This window comes from Oryzias latipes, chromosome 3 (assembly GCF_002234675.1).
Source record: "Oryzias latipes chromosome 3, ASM223467v1".
Taxonomy (NCBI): Eukaryota; Metazoa; Chordata; class Actinopteri; order Beloniformes; family Adrianichthyidae; genus Oryzias; species Oryzias latipes.
In genome coordinates this window covers 26,459,479-26,483,755 of record NC_019861.2, presented here as the reverse complement: position 1 = coordinate 26,483,755, position 24,277 = coordinate 26,459,479, and the positions used below count along the sequence as shown (strand labels likewise).

The window sequence follows — 24,277 nt, the reverse complement described above, 5'->3', positions numbered from 1 at the left end:
AAAAGTAATTTACTTAGATTTAACAATGACATTACAAATATTAACAGTAAGCTGGCAAATTACAAACAAGAAAATGATCATTAGGAAGTTTATTTTTGTAAGGAAAAGGCTATTTGACACAATTCCAGGCAAGAAAGAAGTATGAAAGGAGAATCTAAACACAAACCTTATTAAAAACACAACCTGGATTGTTGTTTTTTAAAGAAAAACATTTTTGGAAGAAAAAAAAAAGCCAAAGTAAAATAACTTCTCCAAATTTTCTGAACCAAAACTGTTTATTATCAACAGCAACATGAAAAAAAGCCCAAGCATTTATAAATATAAGCAGCAAATTATTATCTGGAATGTGGACAGAGCACACTGGAAAGCTTCCCCCTGCAATCCTGCAACCGAAACCATGAATTCTAATCAGTTGGCTTGACATCTTTTATTGGGAGCATAAATGTATAAAATGCATTTGATATACATTCCCCTCTTAAATGTTTCCATGGGGCTGGGGCCTATCCCTGTGGTCACACAATACTGGGTACATTCTGGATGGTTTACCTACACACCCTTAAAAGGGTAGATGTGGGAAAACTGTTTAATGTAAAAGATGCATACGTTTACCCTGTTACTCGTTTCTTTTACTTACAATAAAAGTGCCTTTGAAGAATCAATAACCTTTACACATGCTTGAGAAATACGGCAACACATAAACTCACCTTTAAGGAAAAGGGAGTCCTGTCAATGCACGCTGAATGTCTGATATATTGCTAAAAAAAATTAAAATATCAAACAGTATTTTACACTCCAGAAAATCTGTTTTTAAACCTCCAAAGGGGAACTTCTCGGCTTTGAAGGTTCAAAATCCTCCATTATTAGTATGCATGTCGTTAAATTTCTTCTGCAAACTTTCAACTTTTAGCGGATCTATTGACCACTGCAAAGCTTTCAGCCCAGATGGACAAGGGTCATGACCGTGGTGTACTCGTGCTGGAGGGTGTCCATGTCTGTGTCGCAAAGCGTGTAATCATCTTTAATGATGCGATCGCAGCCGATCTCTCCGTTGCCGAAAAGGCCGAAGAGCGGCGTCTTGGGGAAGACTTTGCGAAAAGCGTCTGCCTCCACGTTAGGCTGATTTTTGTAGTAGTTTTGGCCTCTCCCAACACAAGCAAACATTAACCCCAGGGTATTTTTCTCTGGCATCTTGGCTGCGCTTAGACGCCGGATAGTGGCTTCCGCGGTCTTTGGGCAGCTCACATCTTGGTCCAGAAGCACAGACGCTCCCTGGACTTTAGGGCCACTCAGGGCCAGTCCCACTGCGCCGTATGCACCATCGCTGCAGCTACAGAGTGGGAGATGGCGGAAAGTAGCAGGAAATGAAAGCAGCTCTTTACGTAACAGTAGTTATTCATCTTTTTCAAAGGAATCTTGGTAATAAGTTCGCAACTCACCAGTGTCTGGGAGGAGAGAACACACCTTCCACAATCCCTCCTGCGATCAGAGCCTTGGTCTTGGCCAGCGGCTCCAGAACTTGATTCAGAAAACGAGCTCCTCCAGTTTTATAGACTTCGTAAAAAAATATCAGCACTACACGCAGCTCTGAGTTATCAACTAATCCTGGAAGTCAACAAGCAGATGTTTATTACAAGAACAGACACAGAGAGCTGCTGAAAGTATAGCCTTATTTTAGTGACTAACCTGCATCTTTAAGGGCCGTCGGGGAGATGGTCTTCTTGCAAAAATGGAAGGGCTTGATGTTTACGCCCTCTGTGCTGGGGAACATGACTGCAAAGCCAGCCTCTCCATCTTGGTACTCCTGAGGAGAGCCGGAGCAAGAGCCAGTAGGAGTCACTGCAGAAAAGCGACCAGAACGTCACATATGAGGGGGGAGTATGGGAGCTGGAGCTCACAGCCTGTTCAGAACTATTCTTCTCCATAGCTCAAGATCCGATGAATATTCACTTTTTGAAGAAAAAACAAAAAAACACACACACAGGAAGGAAGAACTGCTATGAAAATCAACATCTTTCAATTAAGAAAAAACAAAAGAGCAGAAAATGTGTGCAGTTACAACCGTTTTACTAATGCATCAACTTTCTGCTTTCTCATTTAAATGTGAGACACTACTGTCAGAGTTCACTACACAGAAATGTGTTTTTGATTCAAAATCTGAGAAGTTATTGGTCATAATATCACAAACCAATACTGATGGTAAAAAGCAAACTGTTCCAAAGAAATAAGATGATTGTCCTTAAAAGCAAGAAACCAGCAGAATAAATACTTGAAGTCCCACAATTTTCAACGTGTTCCCAGTTAAACATGATTTTACCGTTTAAAAAAAAAGCAACATTGTTTCTGCAAAGTGGTTCATTAAAATTCGCCCGCAAGTTGTGGGTGTGACTGTTGCAGAGCAACCCCGCCCCCCTTTTCGTTTTGGAGAGGAACGCAACGGGGGCCCGCCCAGCATATTTTTTACATCACAAATAACTATTTGCTCAAAATGTATTTTGTATCTTTCAGTAATAATGTATTGTATTAAATACAAACCAAAACACCAGAATCACAAGTGAAACAAATTCTGGAATCCAGTTTGAGTTTTTTGGCGGATCCACCATGACAGACGGGCTGCTGCGGCTGCTGTTACGGCTCTTTTTGCACAAGCTGCACGGTAACAGCAGCAGAAGACAAACGAGATCCATAAAAGGACAACTCAGCGCTCCTCATGTGACTTTACTACCAGAAATTAATGAGATAATCAAGCCCACTCTCTGTTTAGGAGATGGATGCGCGGCGATGCAAATGAGAAAGCATGGTGTTGCAGAGCCATAAATACACATCGTCAGGGGACAGCTTCATTCACCCACACCATCACCTGATCGATGAGTTAACTGATCCCTCACAGAGTTCATGCCTTCTTTCATTGATAGGATGAATACACTTTTCAATACTTACCTTCTAACATATTAAAAATGCAGTAATATGTGCTTGAAGCCAAACGAGACTTAAGCTGTAATTTCATTCCCTGGTACCCGCTGCTCATTTAGGAAAATGAAGAAACGTGTGCTGACAACCATCTTTTATTTTTAATTTCAAAGTAAAGAATATGAACCAATATGCAGAAAATGGTTACAAATGTATTCTATATGTTCTTCATCCCACTATTGGAATATCTGCTGATCAATCAAATATATCCAGCTGGGATTGATGAGACCTGTGTGGCTTTAAGATCTGCCCTTTGGGTGCAGCTGTTTACGAAACACAACTGCAGCGACAAGCCATGAATCAGTGATTTGCAATAAGAAAATGCAAAGATAATCAATGCTTTATTAAGCACCGCTTCACCTGTTGTAATGGATGAGCTGCCCCGGTTACTGCCTGACCCTTATTCGATTAAGCGTTTAATTTAGCCGAATAAGCGGAGAGCGGCGACCCGGCAGTGAACTCTGGCTGCAATATCACAAATGTGACAGTTCTCACAAACAGCCATTAAAGCTGACAGACGAGGAGAGCCCGAAAAGCCATCATAGAGAGGAAGGAGAGCACAGCTGATGGAAAGTCACTTCTCTGGCCAGTTGTGGTTAGAAGGAGGAAAAGGGAGGGCAGCGCCACACTCACTCTGTAATTTATCAATGTAAAAGGCAGAACGATGCCAGCCGCCAGCAATACAGAGGATGAATGCATGCTCTTGTCAGAGGATGGGGCAACTATTCCTCTTAAAAAGGCTCCAAAAATCATAGTTGTTTTGGGTTTCTTTTCCTTCAGTTCTATTCAGGACAGAGGATGAACACATACAGGTAAACGTTTGAATTTGGACAGTAAGAATGGATGTTGGAGCACCCCCCCCCCCCCCCCCAACAGTATAACAGTTATTTTTATGCAGCCATCATACAACAATCAATGTAAAGTAGACTCCCTGTAGTAACGGCACATTTTGTTGTGTTTTAACCATCACTTTAGTTTGTGGCACCTTTAAAGCTTTTCCCTAAATGCTCGACTTTTAGGATAAAACATCGAAGCTTCAGAAACGTTTGGAAAATTTGAGAACTTTTGCTCAAAACTGAAACCCCCAAAAGTTTTTACAAAGAATTCCTCTTAAAATAATTTGAAATTATGAGCAGTTATAGCAGTGCATTCATTGCATGTCACCTACAGTACAGAGCAAAAGTTTGGACACATGTCCCCTTTTAAATGAATGGGAAGGTGTGTCCAAACTTTTGGTCTGTACTGTTTATGTCCGTTATTTTACCCCATGTAAGGAAGTTTTGACATGAAATTCTTGCACATTGAAGAAGGATGATTTATTAAGACATGTTACTTGCATTTATTATATAATAATATTATTATTATTTATTATGGGGCTATTTTTCGTCCGATGTGACTTCATGTTCTTCACTTTAAGTGTTGGCTATAATGGACTTGCTGTTTTTTTTTCTTTCAGCCTCTTTTTAGTTCAGTTTTAAAATCTGGTCTCAAAACAAAAAAGGGAAAAGTTAAGTAACATTTTTTTCTGTTGATTTGAGCTCATAAACTTCATATTTTATTTGGACCACCAGGTTTCCGACAAAAAAAAAAGACTAGTAAGAACAATAAAATCCTTCCTCAGCAAAAAGACTTGAACTCATTTAAACTGACACTTCTCTTTGCGTGTGTAACAGAAATGCGTGAAGTTGTGTGTTTTACAACTAAGTGGAAATGCCGTTTTTAAAACAACCATTGCATACAGGAAGTAATCCTTTTTTGACATTTCATAAAACCAACATGATAAGCTTGTTTTTCCTCTTTTTCAAATGCAAACTAAACCTAAAAAGTACATTGAATTCAAACAAATAAAAGAAACGGCCGACATTTTTGACAACCCTCTTTTTGATGAGGTGGAGATATTAAAATGTGGGATCTTAGGAAGAAACACTTACAGACTATGCCGGGTGTAGTAATACCGAGGACGTCACAGCCTTTGGGGAAAAGCAGGTTCAACTCGTGGACCGTGTCTGGACTTTGGCGACTTCTTTTTGCTTCAGTCAAAAGGGAACAGGAAAAAACATTTGCAAGAAAGTGGCATTAGTGTCCAAAAAATGTAGTTAAATATATTCATATATGTGGATCCTTAACAACCAAATCGGCATCTAATCAATTCAAATAGCCTGAAGGTTAAAAATAAGAGTCCAATGGATTCCTGCAGTAACGTTTATCCCACATGACTTGATATATTTTGGAAATTATAGCCTTAATGAACCTGGTGCTATAATTAAAGTACATGTTGGAACCCTTGTCAAATATATTATTTGCACAAAAATCATCCATCAGGAATCTGTTGACTTAACAAAAAAAACTAGAAAGGCAGGAATACACAAGTCATGAAATCAATGGAAAAACACTGATATTTTTATCGATTTATATCCTCAACAGTAAGAACTAATTTTATATGTGAAGTTCCTAAGTTTCAAAGGTTTAATTTGATATCATTCAAAAACTGTTTCGTTTACAAGATCGGACATTTGTTTATTGTTTTTTAATTGAGATAATGGAAAAACTGTGGTGCTATAACTGAAGCACATCATCAAGTACTAATGATCAAATAATGATGGTGGGAAGACAGGAAGTGCTGTGATCAGCTGTCTCTCACTAATTGTATCTACTTTACCGTTTCAGCTGTTTTTAAAGACCATCCGTTTTCTGACACACAAAAAGAGCCTGAACCAACATGGTGTCAGAAATACTGTAAAGTAAACAGTGGCTACTGAAAACTATAAAGCAGTCTTTGTTTTGCACCAAATGAAGCAGTTAAAACACACAAAAAAAAGGACATTTCATCAATATCCCATTTAAAAATGAAGTACGCCAAAAAGTTCTGGGCAAAAACGTAGATTTTCTGATGTATGGAAACTAGAAATGAACACACAGAATGCAAATACCAACCTTTGTTTTGTCTGTAACAATAAACTTGCTCATTAAGTGTAGCAGAATCCACCATAGCCAGAACTGTTTTGGGGAGGAGAAAGACTTTCTGAAAATGAGAAGATGCAAAATTCAGGTCGAACAATATTGATGCGTCTTAATTCTTTCATAAAACTTTCAGAACATGTCACATTGCAAAAGACTAGAAAAAAAGTTGATTAAATATATTCTGAAAGCATAGAAATTACAGTAACTGATCTGAAGAAGAGAGCCCACATGACTCCTGTCTTAAAATCCCTGCACCGACTGCCTGTCAGCTTCAGGCTTGATTTTAAGATTCTCCTTCTAGTTTTTAAACATCTTGATGGATTTGGACCTTCATCGGGTTCTGCTCTCTGAAAAATTCCCATGTTGGGAACCAGGACTGACGATAAGGCCTCCTTTTAGTTCCATGGTCCTCATCTGTGGTTTATTTTACCAGAAGATCTGAGAGTTTAATATGTAATTTAAAGACATCTTTTTAACTTTACATTTAACCTATTTATTTAGCTATTTAAGTGGCTTTTATGGTTCTTCATTGGTTCTTCACACGTTTTTACCCTTTCTTTTAATCTAAACCATTAACCACAGTGTTTCCTTCCATTTTATGTTCGTCTTTTGATTGACGTTCCTTTTAATTTAATGTGTTTACTGACTTTTCATTGTTTTAACCTATATTTATATATGTCTTTTATGTTAAGTGCCTTGTTTTCTTCAGCATGTTGATGAAATGTGCTCTAAAAATATAGGGATTGATTGAGTAGTTTAAGGTAAAACTGCAATGAAAATTAGGCAGGTTGCTTGAAACATATGACTAAATATAAATGTCATGTAAATAACAATCATACTTAGGCTCTCTGGTTTTCAGGGGGCGTGTCCTTTTCGAGGATAACCCCCCCCCCTGAACTTTTCAATGTTTATGAAAAAAAGAAACCCATTCGGTTGAGCGATTTGGTTTACCTCCACCTCTTCAGACAGGGAGCTGCAGAGGGAATGAGCCTCTGTGGTGGAAGGTCCACAGACCGACACCCATGCCAGCTGCTGCTGAGTCCTGAGGACTCTGCGAGCGCAGTTCCTCCACAACCTGCACACACTAGGAGCAACAGCGGATCCGTCAGTCACCTGCTCTGTTTATAGTTTTAGCAAAACGCCATATAGATCCTCAAGTATATAATCTGATTCAAATAAAAACTAAAATAAAAACTATTCCGTTAAAGTTAAGGATCCTCCAAACTAAGATCATTATTGGGAGGAAAAAAATTCTGTTTCACTTTCATTCGACGGCTAACCATTAGAAAGGTTATTAGCTTAGCATATAAATGTTTTTCTTTACCTCGCAATCCGGAACAGCGATTTTGTCGGTACAAAAGTCAAGATTCTCTCAACCACTTCAGCAACATTGCTAAGTACGTATGCAGCCTTACTGTCGTGTAAAGGCTCGTTAAACTCCTGATTTTCAGTCATGTTTCGCTCTCATGAGGTTGGATTTCCAGCTGGTTAGCTAACTTTTACTTGTGTATATGCATCATTCCATCCTGCGCAAAAACTACAGCGCCGCGTGTGGCGAGGAGGGGTGTTGCAACGACTTCAGAGACTGCAGTGCGCAGACGAGGGTAGTTGACTTAACTTGGGCTCTCAGTATGTAAGGGCATACATTCTTATGTGTTGTTCTTTGCTAAGTACTTTTGCTTGTTTTTAAACACAAAACCATGAAACATTTTACATAGATCTTTATTGATATATTTGTTGATACAATTCCAGGAAATGACAAAAAACATCTCAACTGTGCCATAAAAGAATGGAAAATCTATGAAAAAACAAAAACACTAGACACTAAGTGTATGTGACAGTACAAACTGACAGTGACATTGAAACATAAATAAAAAAAAACTTGTTATTTAGTCACAACAGTATGTATGGCTTCATATGAATGACAATGTGCAACATGCTTCCAGCAAAAAAGTGCAAATTACCTAAAATAACCGTGTAAACCATTTCACTCAAATAAAAGTTGAACTTGACAGAAACAGGCAAACTGTATTTGAGCTGCACTTTTTCTCGCTACTTTGTGTAGAGCAGGAGTGGGGAACACCAGGCCTCAAGGGCCTGTGTGTCTTGCATGTTTTCCATGTATTCCACCCCCTAATATTATCTGTATATTATCTGTATCAGCTGTTCATGGGAACAAATCATGTTAAGAACATCTGAAAAAATGTGGGGAGTAAAAACTTTTGGTTTTTTCATTAGCTAGATCCAGCATCCTGCTTTATGCAGTGACCTCCAGAGCCACCACACACATTCACATTTAAAGAATTTCCCCATCGTGAGATAAATAAAGTTTCATCTAGTTCTGATTACCTGAATCGAGCATGTTTTGTTTATCAGTCTGGAAACATTTGATTCACCCAATCAGGACCAGCCAAGTCTCTGTTATCTGAAAAATGAGCAAGGCAGAAGCTCCAGGGGACCAGAGCTGGAGACCACTAGCTTAGACCTTCTCCCATGTCCCACGACCTCCGAGGACCTTGTGTCCTAGCCAGTCACATCAAAGACTAGCAAACGATGCAGAGAATATTTTTATCATCCCTTCACGTTTTGAAAATATTAATAAATTCACAACAGGCAAGGCAAAACTACAAATTGTTATTTTTTATAAGTAAACCAAATCGGATAAGAACAGCTGTTACTGTTGTCCTCCTACACACAAACAGGATCTGTTTGTTTCCCTTTCATGTGGAGTTTCACATTATCTTTGTTCATTGGATCAAAACAAAAGCAGAACTGAACCAAGTCCAAAGGATTTCCTGCAAGATTTTCCTTCTGACAGGTTTCAAACTAGTGCTCGGCAATGAAGTGCTACTTTAACATTCCAAATCAGACAATCTACAGAGACGTCGATCAATAATTTTGTATTTCCTGATTATTTGGCTACACAGAAGTCCCACTAAACTCTCATTCTTTCAGTGGAATGCAGTAAGTTGGGTCTGTTGTTCAGTAAAACGTGTCCCCGGGTTCTTGAACATTTCACGTTAGGAGAAAGTACTCAATAGCTTGTATCTTTGTCATTTAATTGTAGCAGACTTCAAGGTTACTGGAAACGTGGCGGCCAGATCCTCATGCCTTAAGTGTGACACGCTTTCATAAGCACACAGGCTTCTCATTTCAAACCAGAGAAAGTTGGGAAGAAATTGTCATTGACTTTTGAGGTTGTAGACTCTACTTTCCATGTCGTTTTTAAGTCGCTGAACACAATCCCCTCTTCGGGCTATGCTTCATTTAAGGCTACTCTCAGTTCATTGGTAAGGAGACGGTTTTTCTCAAGTTGCTTGTATAGATGATCTTGACAGTCAGAAAGCAGGAGAAAAAGGGAAAAAGACAGACGGCAGGTTAGTACAAACAGTGCACAATGGGTTAACATTGCTCTGAAGAAGTGTCCGATGAAAACGGCCTCCGTGAAGCCATTTAAAGGCAAAAGGTCAGCAGTTCTGAAGTGGATTCAAGTGTCTAAAGCTCAATGCCTCAGGGTGCAGTCACTTAAGGATTGACCTTCTAGAAAAGTCTGACACCTACTTTACCCCTGCTTTATAAAAAAGAAGCATTAAAAAAGGTAATAGAAAAGTCTATATGATCGTCCTAAAAATCATTACGAATATATTTTCCATCCTTTAGAGTTACTGTAATTCTTTAGAAAGATAAAATCGTGAAACATTTTATATTTCTTATTTCCTTATTATATCTGGGATCAAGAAGTGTTGAGGGCATCCGAACATTTAATTCTAGTCCATTTCAATGGACCTCCTTATATAAATGTACAGGCTGAAACTTAACAGTTGACATATTTTGGTCAGAAAATTCCAGAGAATGTGCTTTAAAAAGCCTCCTTAACGCTGGATACACTAAAAATCCCATTATCAGTTCATCACCTACTGTGAGGACTTGTATCAATGTCCTCACAAACAGAAGAAGGAACAGTAAAATGGGATAGGAGCTCCAGATTTTATTCAAAAGCTACTCAAAATAAATTAAAACACAAAAGACAAATGAAAACAAAAAAGCAGTTGGACAAATGCAAATAAAGAAAGGTTGCAAGAGAAAGGGGAAGGGCTGACACAGATGGAATAAAGTTTATTTTACAGAAAGCAGAAGGGCCCAAAAGTCTGAACGAGTGATGGAGCAGTGTGTGCTGGCAGCGACGGCCCAATGTGCAGGAGTGGCAGGGCGGTAAAGAAATACAGACACGAAGGACATCGAAAAATGGGCCGCGCTGCCCGGGAGTGAAATGACGACACACAACCAGCTTCTGACGTGAAAGGTGAAAGCATTTAGCTGTGAAAACAGAAGAGCAAAAGTGTTGGATGGAGAAATCAAAGGGGTAAAAAGATAAAGCCATGTAAAAAAAAAAAAAAAATGTAGAAAATGAGAGTTAAGGGCCACACTCACACCAATATAAAGAAATCTAGGTGAGTCAAATCTAAGAAGGTAGTCCAGAGAGTCAGAGCACCATTGGTTTATTTTCAAATCATAGTAAATCAAGCAGCAAAGATGAATTTTAAAAAATCTACAGTTGAGCTGAGAATAAATCCACACACCCCAAACATGCCACAAGAGGGAGCTATTGCTACATCAGTTAGGATCTAAGGCACAAAGCACTGTCAGGCATGTGGAGAATTACATGGATGTCATGTCGTTGAGGGCATGGTCCAGCTCCTCGCTGATGGCCTTGTACTTCAGCTTCTGGGAATACAGCTCATCTATTGTGTTATTATTTAGTGGAGAGTTTGAAAACAAAAAAAAAGACAAAAAGGAGTCAGAGGGGGGAAATTGCAACAGAACCTAAAATGTAGAAAATGAAAGGTAAGAAAATAAATTAAAACAAATATTAAATCAAATCAGGGCAAAAATAGGGAAGTCAGGTGAACAGCTGCTAATTGTTATTGTGTCAGATTCCTGAGGAGTCACTGAGAAGCTGCACCCGCCTGCAAACACTGCTTAGCCTTGAAGTCACTACAGCAGAGCGCCGCACAGCGCCACGTTCAGAAATGTTGCCCCCATGACTATCAAGCAGACTGCTGTGGATCACCTTTCACAGTTCCTTACAGAATTTATTTTAGCCTGTTGAGAAAAATCCATAATCCTCCAAATTTTCATCTTTATCGTGATAAAAAGAAACCTCTCCCAGAATTCAAACTCACGTGTTTCCTTTAGATAAATTCATAAAATGGTTTAAGAATATTATTTAAATAGATCTTCATATAGAAAAGGCAATAGGTTCATCAAATCCATGAATCAATAAAATAATTTCTAACACATTTAAGGGAAAAATGTTTTCAGTTAGTTTTTAATGTGAGAATTACTTATTTTTTTTAGTAACTCACCTTTGTTCTGTTTAAATATCTGCCTGACAAGTTTTCATCGAACGAAACAAAATAGTTTTGGCAATTTGAAAACCAAATCCATTTTAAAGTGTATCTCATTGAATCGGAAGTTGAATAGTGACCTTGTTAAACCAAAATTCAGTATTGTGGTGGTGAGACCCAGGCCTACTGAAAAAACTAGCATCCACTCCTAGAGGAGTGCTGGTGAATGCTGTCCAAGTGTAAACATGTCATACCCTCAAGGTCATCAATGGTCTTCTCAAGCTTGGCGACTGATCTCTCAGCAAACTCAGCACGGGTCTCAGCCTGAGAGGAGGAGCCAGGTCTGGTGTTAGCGACATTTTAAGTACCAGCATGCAACAGTCCTTCAAGTGAAGTACAGTGTCAGCATGTTTGGGCAGCAACTGTTTTATCTGGACTCCGGAGCTCTCACCTCCTTGAGCTTGTCTGTAAGAACCTTGATCTCCTCCTCATACTTGTCTTCCTTCTGCGAGTACTGTGGTTGCACACAAAGACCAGAATTACAGAGATGTGCTGAGAGCCCCAAACAAATGTGCTCCCATTGAGAAATGTGTTCCTCTTGATAAGACGATCTACCTTCTCTGCCTGAGCCTCCAGAGACTTCAGGTTGTTCTGCACAGTTTTCAGCTCCTCCTCAAGTTCAGAGCATTTGCTGTGAAACAACAGAATAGTTTAAAAATGTGGGATTTCATTACTGAAATCTATTACCGTTAGCAATTCTCAATAAAGGTTGAAGATAAAGAGGGGAGTAGCTACCCTTCAGACAGCTCAGCACGCTCCTCTGTACGTTCCAAGTCGCTCTCAATGATCACCAGCTTACGGGCAACCTAAAGATCAAACATCCATCCATTACAAACCTGTAGACAGCACCACCATTTTGGAGGAAAGGAATCTGAACCCCCCCCCCAGAGAGCAGGGAACAGCTGACAAACTTGCCTCCTCGTATTTACGGTCAGCCTCCTCAGCGATGTGTTTGGCCTCTTTCAGCTGGATCTCCTGCAGTTCCATCTTCTCTTCATCCTTCATTGCCCTGTTCTCAATGACTTTCATGCCTCTGTAGCCGAGAAAAAACAGCAGCAGGTCCATTTAAATCATTTAGGAATGATCCAACAGCATTCCAACAGGAACTTTTGGAGGCAGTATAGCCCTTCCTCAACCATAGAAGAAGAAGACAGATACAGACGGGCTCCTCCGCCGTCTACAACAGTAAGAGGCTCGGTGTGCAACGTCATAGCAGTGCAAATCCTGCTCCAGACCTTTTGTTTTCACAGCTCTGTTCCTGTAAATGTCCGCCTTGGAGTCATTCCAATCCGACCGAACACAAACCACAATTATTGACGTCTCCTTTGTGATCATGTTTACAACGGCTGGTACTTCCGTGTTTTGAGGCGGACACCACCCACATTACTAAATCCCAATCCCCGATTGGTGTTAGCACTGCGATTCAGCGTAAAAGTGTTCAACCAGTTTAACTGTCAGCATGCGATCAATGAACGCGAAATTTGTACGTAGAGCTCAAGACCGGACTTAAAAACGCGACGCGCGATCACGGGCGTTCTGGATGCAGAAGCACGAAACTCTGGTCTGCGCCGTTGACTGTAGAAGGGAAGTTCAGATAATGATTTAGTGCAGGAATCAGGAACCCTATAGCTTGTGAGCTAATTATGTTTTTTTTTATGCCAGCATATAGCTTACCTGGGACCTTAAACTTTTTTATCTTTTATAAAAAAGGTAAAATTGAAATTCATGAATTTTACATTTAAAGTTTCAACTTCTGTGAACGCACCATACGCCGAGCATTAGCAGTGCCATACATGACGCAAACCTCCATAGACCGAGTACCAGCACTATCACCTTTTGTAAAAAATATATAAATTAATAATTGCCCCTCGCTTTACGTAGACAATAGTTGTTGAACTACTGAAATAATCGTTAGTGACAGCCCTATGATGATTCACACGTAATTTTCTAAATATGTGGACCAGTGCTGAACTTCTTTCTTGGCCGCACTGAGCCAGAGGACAGGTTTTAAAACACACAAGGGATTTAAAACACGCCAACTAGGGTTGGCTTTCCTGGACAGGCCTTTCAGTGTTTAACAAAAAGAATTTCTTTCAAAATTTATGTGGTGATCAACTCCACAATATTCATTTCCAACAGTGCAGCACTTTCCTCCCTTGCATTAGCAGGCTTCTGCTCTGATCAAAATGTTTACAAATAGGTTTTTGTCAGGAATAATTGGGAATCAGAAGAGCAATTTCCAAAATTCTCTTCAACCACGTGCAGTACTACTTTAAGCCAGAGGTGGCAGCACTGGTCCACACATTATGAATGATTCTGTTCCAGCATGCTTCATGTTACAGTCATTCAGCAGCATCCTCTGAGTAAGAGTGATGTACACTTAAGATGGGTATGAGTTTCATCTTCACACAATCTTTCTTACCTTTAAGCATCAGATCAGAACACAGTTTTTTTTTAAAGTCACACAAGTGTTGAGTATTAAAAAGACAACTGTGTTGGATGATTAAATCTGCTCACCTTTCACTCTCATCAGCAGCCTTCTCAGCCTCCTCCAGCTTGGTAAGAGCTGTGGCCAGACGCTCCTGAGCACGGTCCAACTCCTCCTCAACCAGCTGAATACGTCTGTTCAAGGAGGCTACATCTCCCTCAGCCTAGAACAACCAAACTCAGTTAGTGGTTCCCTTAAAACGGGCCTGTTCTAAGACCGGAAGTCGTATAGGAACGATAAAAACAAATGTATACATTGATTAAAAACGTAGGTTTGGTTGGATGATTTGTTAGAATTTTAGGATGTGTGAAAAAAAAATGCCAGGGCATCATTTCCACCACCCACCCAGCAATTTCACGACGTAACTTTTTGGGTCATAAACAAATTTGACACAAAAATGCGCTCTGATGAGCCTGGTTAAAGCCACCCGTTTATGTTCACGCAAGCTGCAGCCGAGCTGATCTATTTGATACCCAGTTGTAAGCGAACGGAAACCTTGGTTGTTGGGCCTAGCGGCCACGCTTTTTGACCAGATTTGCGCCTAATGCCTCCCACAGCCAGGGGACTAATTGCCTTAAATGATTAGCGGCTTACAGCTTCCCTCGCACTCCTCTCCTGGTTCAGATCCCGCTGTAGCTGCGCCGCCCGTTCCTCCGCCGCATCGGCCTGCTCCTGCAGCGACTTGATTTTCTTCTTCACCGCCTCTAGAGAGCTGCCACCGGCCATTTTTTTAGGGAAATATTTTGTCTCAGCCCGGCTAAATATTTCTCAACTCGGTGCACAAAAAACCCTCCGCGGAAACTTCGCAGTCTTGGGGATGCGGCGCGTTTGATCCCTGCCCCCACCGCCTTTAATCAACTACTGATGAGGATTGGGACGTGCCACCATCCCCGGAAGTACAGATTTTTACCCGTATTTAGTTCATTTTTTATCTCTGCAAACAAAATGTAGATTTTATTGATTTCAGTTATTTTATTTATCCATTTTAAGAAATATTATCGTATTTTTAATTGTATTTTACGCTCATTTGGCTGGAGTGTAATTGTGTGCGCATCCCCTGTTTTCACATTGAGCTATTCCCATAGAGATCAGGGCTCCAAACATCACACACTTCAGCGAGGAGCAGCTTAGAAGCGGCACTTGCTGAGAAGTCCCACTAATCAACGCGAAATACCACATATTGCAACTACAAAGAACACTTTAGAAAATATCCAACTATTAAATGTGTTTATATTATTATTATTTGCCATTTTTCCCTATTTATGATGGAGTAGTGTCTGAAAAATATTTTTTTCTTCCCTAAGCAAAAAGTTGCACATTTCCAGTTTACTTTATTAAGTTGAGTGTTGGAAGTTGAATAACTTAAATACTTCTTCAGAATAAATTGGAACATTTTAAATGTATAATATATAAATAGAATATAAAAAGTCAACTTTTAGAATTTTGCCTCACTTTAAGTACAGACTAAGTATGCTTGTAGTACACTTAAAAGGCTACTTTTTGCTAAGGATTTACATTCATGACATGTTCTCGACAAGTTTTCTGTGAATGTCTGAAATTTACCTTTTTTTCAATATTGTTCTCCTTAAAACCTGCTTGTTTTGCTTCTGCATTTTGCAAAATCCGTTTTTGGATAATAAACATATTTCCCATCTTATCTTGTCTTGTCTAATCTTAATAATTAGATTAATGCAACTTTAATATGTTTTTTTTTTTTTGCTTTATTGGTTTCAATTAAAGTCAGCAACCGTTTGTGTGAGATACATTTTTGGAAACAAATAGATGCCATTTTTGATGTTCTGTTATTTGTAAGTTGTGAACATCCGTTATTTTGGCTTTACATGAAAGGCTGGGTCAATAAACTGGTAACTTTATCTGGTTCAAGCAGAGCTGTGGAGTGGCAACTGATACCTGCACAACTACAAATCTGTCAAAGAAGTTTTATGCCAAAGTACCCGTACTGAAACAGGACACCAGTCTTAAGATTCACCCAAGAGTCTCTGTAAATCACTAGTAACTCAACAACCACTGACCTTACCATAAGTAGCTCAAGAGCTAAATTTAACTATACTATACACATCCTATGGAGCTTCAATATCTCCTCTGATCAATTGTTCTACTTAATGTTTGAGGAAGTTGGTTATAGTCATTTTCTGAACTCAAACACAAGTGAGGTGGTATACCTGAGGACCAAACTCACATCTGTGGCTTTCTTCTCTGCGAGCTCAAGTTTCTCCTGGGCATCCTTCAAGGCCTCAGAGTACTTGTCCAACTCATCTTCAGTTGCCTTCAGTTTCTTCTGCAGTGCCACCAGGTCATCCTCAAGCTGATGCCCAGACAAAAGAGATTTAGCTTTAGTTCACAATTATTTTGATTTAGGGGAAAAAAGAGTGAAAGCAAATATCTTTGCTTAATCAAGCAACATCTATAAAAGCTGAAATTAGATCAAACTTGGTCTCCTTTTCAACAATAAAAAAAAAAATCGTAGTTGGTATTTAGCGGTTTGTTCAGTCAACATATAAAACAAACATCAAATAAATAACTTTAAAAGTTACTTTGATTGAATAGGAAAACACAGAATCAGGCTATCGCACAGGGCGCACCGTGGCACCATCATATTAAAACTGCACTGAGAGTTTAGTGCCGACCTGTTTGCTTCTGTCCTCTGATGCTTTCTTGTCTGACTCGGCCTGCTCAGCTCTATCCAAGGCATTCTCCTTGTCGAGCTTGAGCATCTGCATCTTTTTCTTGATGGCATCCATGGCTGCTTAGTGTCTGGGGGTCTCCGCACAGACTACGAACAAAAGAAACGATGGGAGCGTCTGAACCACCCTGAACGCCAAGCTGGAGTGTGACTCCACCGGGTCTGTAGTGAGTCAAATATGTATTATGGCTGCGCAGATACTGGACACCCAATACTTTTTTGGAAACAACTGCAGCTGTTTGCCAAGGAGGGACTTGCATTTTTCCCGATTCTCCTCACTGATTCGTCCTTGGAAGACATTTGACCACATCCGTGACTATACATGGAGCACAGGTGTCACACATCCCCTCCCTTTTCCCCCTCTCACAAACCAGGACGTCCTATTCAACATAACCTCCAAGTGGAAGTTTTAATGATCAAGATGTCCTTGCACTCTTGGACCAGTTTTTTGAGGATTATTCTAAAAAATGTTATTCATATATTTACATACAAAAATAAACAATCATTTGGAGGTTTTTGTTTATTTTATATTCAGAAGCTTTTAACAGTCACCAGAGTTGTTTCATGAAGCATGGATGATCCTGCTCATGGTGTTCAGCTTGTTCCCTCATTCATTTACTTTTCAGCACTGATTGAGTAATAGGAGCGTGTCATGTATTCTCGAAACAAGAGCAGCTGATTGGATAAGCCCCTGTGAAAATTCTTCTCTCTTTGAGGCATGTCACATTAGCCAGTGTGGCCTGCTTGTCTTCTAGGGATCACTTCAGCAGCTCCCTCCCAACATGGCCGGCTTCTGGGCAGCAGTCAGATAGGTTTGGCCCTTTGGAGTTTGTGTAATCCAGCTTGCAATACATGCATTAAAGCTGTATCTCGGACAAGCTACAGCTGGTGCGTTGGTGACTGCGGTGGAATATTCAGAAGCTTTGGCTTTTCAACAGCCCCCACTCTGCCCCTCTGCAGCTTTGACAGTTCAGAGGGTCAGAGACACAGTAGCAGCTGTTTCACAGTCAGGGCTACTCATAGTAGTTTGTTTTGGTGCAAAAGATTTATGTTGAATGATCATAAAAAATGGATTTGATGCTTTTTCTGCTGCTCCTCTATCATTTAAACCTGTTTTGTTAATTCCCTTTTGTGGAATCTAGAATCTTAAACGACACCTCTCAGATTCTATCCGTAGCCGTTATTGTTATACTCTCATTTTCACACAAAATGACACATACATTTCTTTGACTGTTCAGTTAATTAGTATTAGTATTTTCCCTCACAAAAGTCATCTTAAATCAAAGTAAATACAAACATCTCTTCAATCTTAATCCTTTGACGCATGAATTTATTTCCAATTATGATAAATACTTTTTTACTTTTTGCTTTCAAGTTATTGCAACAATCAGCATCAAGGTATTGCTTATTTTAAAAGAAGCAGAGAATGAAATACCTTTCAAAATGTTGCTATTAAGACCTGTTAAGCACTCCAAAGTTTTCCTTTTTTTTGTTGTGTGACTACTGTACTCCTTCTCTGGTGGTCTGGCGTGACTGCTTTCCTTTCCTGTGGGACTTTTTAGGGCGGTCAGTTGTCACTTTGTTGTCATCCTGCCATGTGGTTTGTGGACTGTTCAGCAGCCAGACAGACATGCCAGTCATATACTGAGATCAGAGGGTCTTATGGAGCAATCCATGTCACCCTAACACCCTGGGAAGATAGAATGAGGAACATCGTCACATCGTACCTGTCCAGCAGTTAATGGTTTCCTCGGATTAGGTCCTGGTTCCGGAAAAAGGAAGCAGATCTTATACTGTCATTGATGGTGCTGTTTCACAACTCTCTTTGTGAAACAACTACTCAAATCCAATCTGAAAAATGCTACTGCTGAAATCATATTCGTGTTTAATTGTGGTTTCCATAGTGTATGTAAAGAAAACAGAAATTCAAATTTTCCAAAGAGAAACAGACCGTGGCTCTGTTTGAATGCAAAAGAGCTGCTGAAACTGGAAGACAGACAAGCGGCATAACTGAAATTACTCAGAGTATTCCTGGAATTCCCAATGTTCAAATAGGAGTCAGCCTTCCAACACAGAGTTTTAGTCTTTAAGTAGTTGATCATTGTGTTTTTGTGATGAATGTGTTGCCGATTTATTGTTTTGTGGAGTTTACTAATCCTGTCTTTTATCGTTGATCCCAGATTTTTCTAATTTGCTCAGACTGGCACCCTTTAACTTCTATTAAACTCGTGTTGGAAGAGCTTTCAGATGAGACAAAATGGGCAAAGCAAAATGTCATGCAAGGTAATTAAAGGCATTGTTTATTTCTTAATTTTCTTTCATCAAACCATTTTAAATGTTCAAATGTGAAGCAATTTAGGAATATGAAATATCTGTCTTCTACAGCTGCGTTAAACATTTTCCTAACGTCGGAATGGGCCTCAAATATCCTGATTCAAAACATAATTTTAGTGATAAAAATGAGACTGTCTGAAATCAAGAAACCAACTATATGTTGAGCTGAAAAGTTAAGAAGGTGAAGTGATGACCTGCACTCCAGCAGGTCCAAATTTTTCTCCATTTGACAAGGTCAGCCAGGAAAAACATTAAAAGCTGATGGAAAAATATCCGAAAAGTGATTGCAGTCTTGAAAGCAGCTGTGCATCTGTAATTGACATTGCCTCCTCAGATTTTAGTGCCTGACAAATTTAGCTTGGTCTCAGTTTATAGCCTGGACTGGATTTAGCTTTAAGTTTAGTGCTGACTCAGGAATGTTGTGTTCTCTTCACACTTAATAGGAACTTTATAGGATTGCTGGAACTGACCTTTCTTGCCAGACAAACTCTTTATTGGCCCTGCCTTCTGTTGGTTTGCTGCTCAAACACTCTGTATAAGAGACGAGCTCTGGCGATATGGTTAATTTATACATAAAAATGGGTTAAAAATTCCACATCTTCAAAGAAACTTAGCGAAAGAATTACCTGAAATACCACAGAAATCCAAAAACCAGTCTTCATGTTAAATGGTGTCTGTTTATGCTGCCAGAACAACTCTACAAACTTTTTGCAAAGAGACTGGTATTTTTACATCATATTAAAGTTGTATTATCTTTAATAATTCAGAGTTTGAACAAAAAGTTTAATATGATTATTTTTTTAAATATTTATTTATCCTACAGTTAACTTACATTCAAGAATACTGTGCTACAGCACAGCTGAAATGCACCATAAAAAAGGAGATTGGGTTTTATGATAGGTGACTGAAATTAGCATTTGCAGTTATTACTATATCAGCTTATGGTGATCATACCTATTATTAATTTATTCACCATCAAATCATGACAGATGTTGCCTCCTTTGGCTCAACGCATAGTCCTTTTCGCTTAAGCAAAAATCAGGTAAACTGTGAAATTTAAAAAAAAAAAAGACAAGCGACACAAAATTTCATTATACTTAATCATTTTATTTCGGGTGAATACAAAAAAATAGTTTAATCAAGGCCAGATAAACATCTTTTATAATGCAACTTGTCAATCATTTTTGGCGTACCAGCTTCCAAATCGAATTCTGTAAAGGGAGCATGGATTCTTAGTAACACCTCAAATATCCCACAGCACTGAAATGCATCACATCTTCATGGTATACATTGAAATATTCCAACCTCATTTATCTTTCATATGGCATAAATGCACCAAAAAAAAGCCCAACCATAACACTTTTGAGACTTCATAACACACGTTAAAGCAGCTAACTGGCTTATGTCTGCAGTCTGTGAAGTTTAGAAGCACTGTGGTGCTGTACAAGCCCATGGAATGCAGTACAAAAATGTGTCCATGAGTAGAATACATATACAGTATTGATACTGATAGAACATTTAAAACTGCAAGTTTTTTTTTAACCTTTAAACACTGGCTCCTCCAGGACCCTCAACTAACCAACCACTAATGTGAAGCTTCCACTCAAACGGTGCTGACAATGTATGGGCTAAGGACTAAGGCACTAATAATGACACAACAAACATTCAAACCAATATAAGCAGTGGACATTCCCTTTCTTTCTCCCTTTATTTAATGCTCAGATAGAAAATGCCTCAGCACAGCAACCTCTGTAAAACAGCTGTCTGCCTCCAGCTGTATGGTGTGGGGGTGTGCGGCCCTTATGTGAAAGTCTACATTATTCTGCATTTGAAGAGCAAACACATGCATTTGCACAGCAGAAACTAAGCGTACAATCAAACTCAGTAAACAAGACACTTCTAATGCAGCAAGTTGCACAGAGCTCCCAGGAAAAAAAAAAAAAAGATGGATCAGTTGCAGGGATGAGACTTTTGCAAAAGAGTTTCAAATCATTGCCAAACCGTTGTATGCATACAACTAAAGCTGAAGTGATGCTAGCAGTATTCCTAAAAAGAAATGGGTAATGGTGTAAGAAATTAACACTAAGAAATGGACCAAAGTAGAGGTAGTGACCACACACACAATTTTTCCCTCATCCTGACAGAATTATGAGCTTTTAAAGCCATTCACAGCAACATCATCCTTTGGATAACCAGTTTATGTTGCATGGGGTACTGCTAACCAATGCTGCCCCCTAAAGCACCATCCATTCCATTGCATTGTGATCCAACTCCTGTTTATATTTATAACAGTCTAACAGAAAGGAAACATGATCAAAACTTGTCCCTAAATTGTCTCAATCTACATTAGTTGAAGTTAAAATGCAAACATTTCTGCTCCTAAAGAAATCTAGAGGTTAATAATATATTAACGAGTAATAAATAATCTGCCTATGGTTGCACAAAATTCACATGTAGTGTAGTCAGAGTTTGCACACATCTATCCGGATGGGTTTCTTCCAAGCGTTTATTATGGAGAGCTAAAAAAAATGGATAAAAGAAAAACAGAATCCCAAAATTAAATGAATCCTTCTCAAACCAACCAACTCCATTCCTGAAATATTCACTAGTGTCTAAGAAACACCAATATGCATAATTCCTCCTTCCATATTAGGGTTTTTGACTACTGGATTCAAGTCTTCCCACAGTGGTGGCAGGACTCACACTGACACTAATGTGCAAACAGAAGCATGAAGGCTGACATTCCCACAACCAGAGTTGTTTTTTTGCTTTCAGAGTGAAGTTACACGGCAGACGTGACAGGAAAAGCAGTGCAATCAATTCTTCATTTCAAAGTTCTATACTTAAGCGTAAAAGAAAAGTCTAGCTTATGGGCGCACAAGAGAGCGTGTGAGCTATGCTGTTTGTCCCTGGCATGTCACATTCTGGTTTACATTAGTTAAAGTAGATAATGCTTTTCATGGACAATAAAATATGTCAGTTTACCACATTCTTCATGTTGTTTTGGAGAAGTAGTCATTTCCACGCAGTAGTAGTATAAAATATTTCGGATCTGACTTGATCTTTTCATGCAATAAAGTCAGGTGTGTTTCTCTGCAGACGGAAGCTTCACCGGTTCATAAAAATCAGCGCCTGAAGTCTCTGTAGGTCACATGCCTTCCCATGCGTGCAAATCTGCACACACAGACAGAGGAGTTTGAAAGGAGGAGCCGGTAATTATTAGTTGGCATCCTCCCGAAGTTCGCTGGGCAGGAACTTGTACTGCTGCTGCCTAATCTGAGCCAGCTTCTTCCTTGCTTCCTCCAGCTCCCTCTCCTTCCTCAGCATCTCTTCCTGGGCTGCAATGATCTGAACAGAAAGCAGAAACCTGTTAAAAATGTTATATTGAGGAATGCTTTCAAATGACTCTCAGACCATATCTTTGTGCACTTCTTTATATTTGGAAATCTGGATACATTTGGCTCTAATTTCAATTTCTTTCATTCTAAACTGAGGAAAAACATTTTGCTTTACAGAAACAAAAGTAACGAGGCAACAGCATCTGAAATGTGATGCTGAATGTCAGTGTTTTGTTTTTACAAAAACATGTAAAGCAAATCATAAAGGTCGAAAGTCTGCAGCAAATTTATCTAAAAGCTAGGGAAACTAGTCAGATTTTAGTAGCAAATGTTATCTTGTAATAATGGCTCTAGGCTTTTCTTACAAACATAGATTGTAAGTGGTCAGGTTATATACTAACCATTACTTAAAATATTACCTGTGCTATTCCACCCACAAACTTGGTCTTGACCACAACGTTGTCTTCATCCGCTTTGTCAAAAGCTGCCTTCTGAGCTGCACGAACCAAATTGTCCGATGCCTTTTTCACAGCGTTTCCTGCAACCTACATATCAAACAGAGCTGCTGAGGATGATGATCGAATCTCTCTCTCTCTAATATTTAAACACCAGTTAACAAAAACACAATTCAATGTAGTGTGTTGAGTGCTTTAGCTAAAAAAAGGAAATGTTTCAAACTGCAAGTGTAATGCAGCATTGGTGAGGTGAGTTCAGTAAGCAGCCAGATTTAAAGAATAAAACATATTTCGCATTATTTATTAAAAAAAAATTGATTAGTTGTGTAAAAATGCCAAATATTTATGCACACATATCAAGTTACAAAGTAGGAAAAACACAAACAGGTAAAAGTATCTGCAACTTCATAGACCTTCAAAAATAGAATTACATGTTATGAAAAATAAAAAAAATTATCTTCTGCAGTCACTAAGACAGATAAAAGAAACATTTTTTATGTTTGAAATCATTTCATGCTCTTTACAAACTAGGCTTGTTCAGACCTGCAGTCTCCTCATGGCTTCAGAGTCTTGGTCTGCCTTCACCTTGCAGGCCACCAGCAGCTGGGCAGTGGAGGCTGCCACCTGCTTGGCCGAAGAGATAAGCTTCTCCTCGCTGGCGTGGCCTTGAACAGATGCATTGGCTGCTTCACACAGGCTGCTGGTTGCTGCTGCTACCATTCGAGCCTGAAGATGAGGGTTGAATTAAACATGACAACGAAACGGCCTCGTCTCAGGTGGGTCAACACGTCTTCGCTGCAGGACTTACGGCAGAGATGAGTCCCTGAGACCACTGTCCGTCATCCACTGCATTAGCTGGGATGGCGCCCACTTTCCCCTGAGCGACCAGCTCCCTCTGGGCAGCAGAGGCTGATTTGACCAAAGCACTGGTGGCTGCAGCGATGGACTTGGCAGCTTCTAGGATCTGCTCCTCAAAGTTTAGCGTTTCATCGGCCTGCTGGAAACAAAAACAGTGAGACAGTCAAACTAAGGCAGTCCAGTTATCAACCACAGAAGAATCCTGATCTCCGTGGTAATTGCTTAATAGTGAAAGAAATCTTAATTTATCAGGTATTGGTTTTATTGATTTTTTTGCTTCATAGACATCTATTTGAGAAGCAACATCTAACGTGGAGCGACAGACAACAGGAAGGTACATAACCGTCTGCTTCAGACAACCAATCATACTCCTATCAGCCCACCTTAAACACATTCACGCCACAACTCTGTAGACAGAGCGGGACACTGTAGGAATATGTTTGATATATAGTTGGGACTGAATTACAACCTAATATATCAAACATATCAGACAGAGCCCTGCAGAGAAGGCCTCCGGTGGTGGTGAGGGGAGGAAGGAGGGAGGAGGGGGGAGATAGGAGACGGTAGACTGAGAGAGACTTACAGCTGAGACGAACGAATGGAGGGATGAGGTCGAGAGGAGGGGGGACAGGACAGCAAATGGGATGGTGCTGGGTAAGCCAGGATTTGATTGAATATTTTAAATTCAATGTGATGAATTTTTTAAACTTTTAAACAATACAAAAGAGGCCAACTATAGCTCAGAGTTAAACCTTTGTACAACT

The 24,277-nt window shown here is 39.5% G+C and overlaps 3 protein-coding genes across 9 annotated transcripts in view; all 3 read right to left on the bottom strand.

Moving 5' to 3' along the window:
* Window positions 1-256: 256 nt before the first annotated feature.
* Window positions 257-7,464, bottom strand: fbxo22 (F-box protein 22). Its single transcript, XM_004067277.4, has 7 exons — window positions 7,253-7,464; window positions 6,880-7,012; window positions 5,902-5,989; window positions 4,899-4,997; window positions 1,684-1,836; window positions 1,437-1,602; window positions 257-1,327 (listed from the first exon to the last, which is right to left on the bottom strand). Exons 1-7 carry the CDS (start codon window positions 7,381-7,383, stop codon window positions 934-936), a joined length of 1,164 nt encoding a protein of 387 aa, XP_004067325.1. The 5' UTR covers window positions 7,384-7,464; the 3' UTR covers window positions 257-933.
* A 1,509-nt stretch (window positions 7,465-8,973) lies between these two features.
* LOC101164789 (tropomyosin alpha-1 chain) lies at window positions 8,974-16,714 on the bottom strand. Of its 4 annotated transcripts, XM_004067276.3 has the most exons (10): window positions 16,473-16,714; window positions 16,025-16,150; window positions 13,854-13,987; window positions 12,252-12,369; window positions 12,072-12,142; window positions 11,892-11,967; window positions 11,728-11,790; window positions 11,531-11,600; window positions 10,592-10,670; window positions 10,018-10,245 (listed from the first exon to the last, which is right to left on the bottom strand). In XM_004067276.3, exons 1-10 carry the CDS (start codon window positions 16,584-16,586, stop codon window positions 10,242-10,244), a joined length of 855 nt encoding a protein of 284 aa, XP_004067324.1. In that variant the 5' UTR covers window positions 16,587-16,714; the 3' UTR covers window positions 10,018-10,241. The 4 variants fall into 4 exon arrangements, with proteins under 4 accessions (XP_023809339.1, XP_020555565.1, XP_004067324.1 ...); XM_023953571.1 differs by lacking the exons at window positions 10,018-10,245; window positions 10,592-10,670 and adding an exon at window positions 8,974-9,258 and having other exon boundaries at window positions 16,473-16,690; XM_011492779.3 differs by lacking the exons at window positions 16,025-16,150; window positions 16,473-16,714 and adding an exon at window positions 14,419-14,682.
* Window positions 16,715-19,948: 3,234 nt separating this feature from the next.
* The window catches only part of LOC101173776 (talin-2), an 88,244-nt gene continuing 83,915 nt past the window's right edge, over window positions 19,949-24,277 (bottom strand). For 2 of the 4 annotated variants that reach the window (XM_011492750.3, XM_004067398.4), the window contains 4 exons: window positions 23,464-23,652; window positions 23,199-23,381; window positions 22,620-22,745; window positions 19,949-22,210 (listed from right to left, as the gene is read on the bottom strand). In XM_011492750.3, the coding sequence (XP_011491052.1) occupies window positions 22,082-22,210; window positions 22,620-22,745; window positions 23,199-23,381; window positions 23,464-23,652 (627 nt within the window). In that variant the 3' untranslated portion in view covers window positions 19,949-22,081. The remainder of the gene's footprint in view (window positions 22,211-22,619; window positions 22,746-23,198; window positions 23,382-23,463; window positions 23,653-24,277) is intronic. The other 2 variants (XM_011492756.3, XM_020699875.2) reach the window with 1 other exon arrangement.

Excerpts from the sequence above, each read along its gene's own strand:
- LOC101164789 (XM_004067276.3), bottom strand. The coding sequence starts at position 16,586 with ATGGATGCCATCAAGAAAAAGATGCAGATGCTCAAGCTCGACAAGGAG. Across the intron at positions 13,988-16,024 it reads CAGAGAAGAAAGCCACAGAT|GCTGAGGGAGATGTAGCCTC; the intron begins GTGAGTTTGGTC and ends TGGTTGTTCTAG. Across the intron at positions 11,791-11,891 it reads TGGAGGCTCAGGCAGAGAAG|TACTCGCAGAAGGAAGACAA; the intron begins GTAGATCGTCTT and ends GTGCAACCACAG.
- fbxo22 (XM_004067277.4), bottom strand. The coding sequence starts at position 7,383 with ATGACTGAAAATCAGGAGTTTAACGAGCCTTTACACGACAGTAAGGCT. Across the intron at positions 5,990-6,879 it reads CCCTGTCTGAAGAGGTGGAG|AAAGTCTTTCTCCTCCCCAA; the intron begins GTAAACCAAATC and ends TCTCATTTTCAG. Across the intron at positions 1,837-4,898 it reads TACTACACCCGGCATAGTCT|TGACTCCTACTGGCTCTTGC; the intron begins GTAAGTGTTTCT and ends GCTTTTCTGCAG.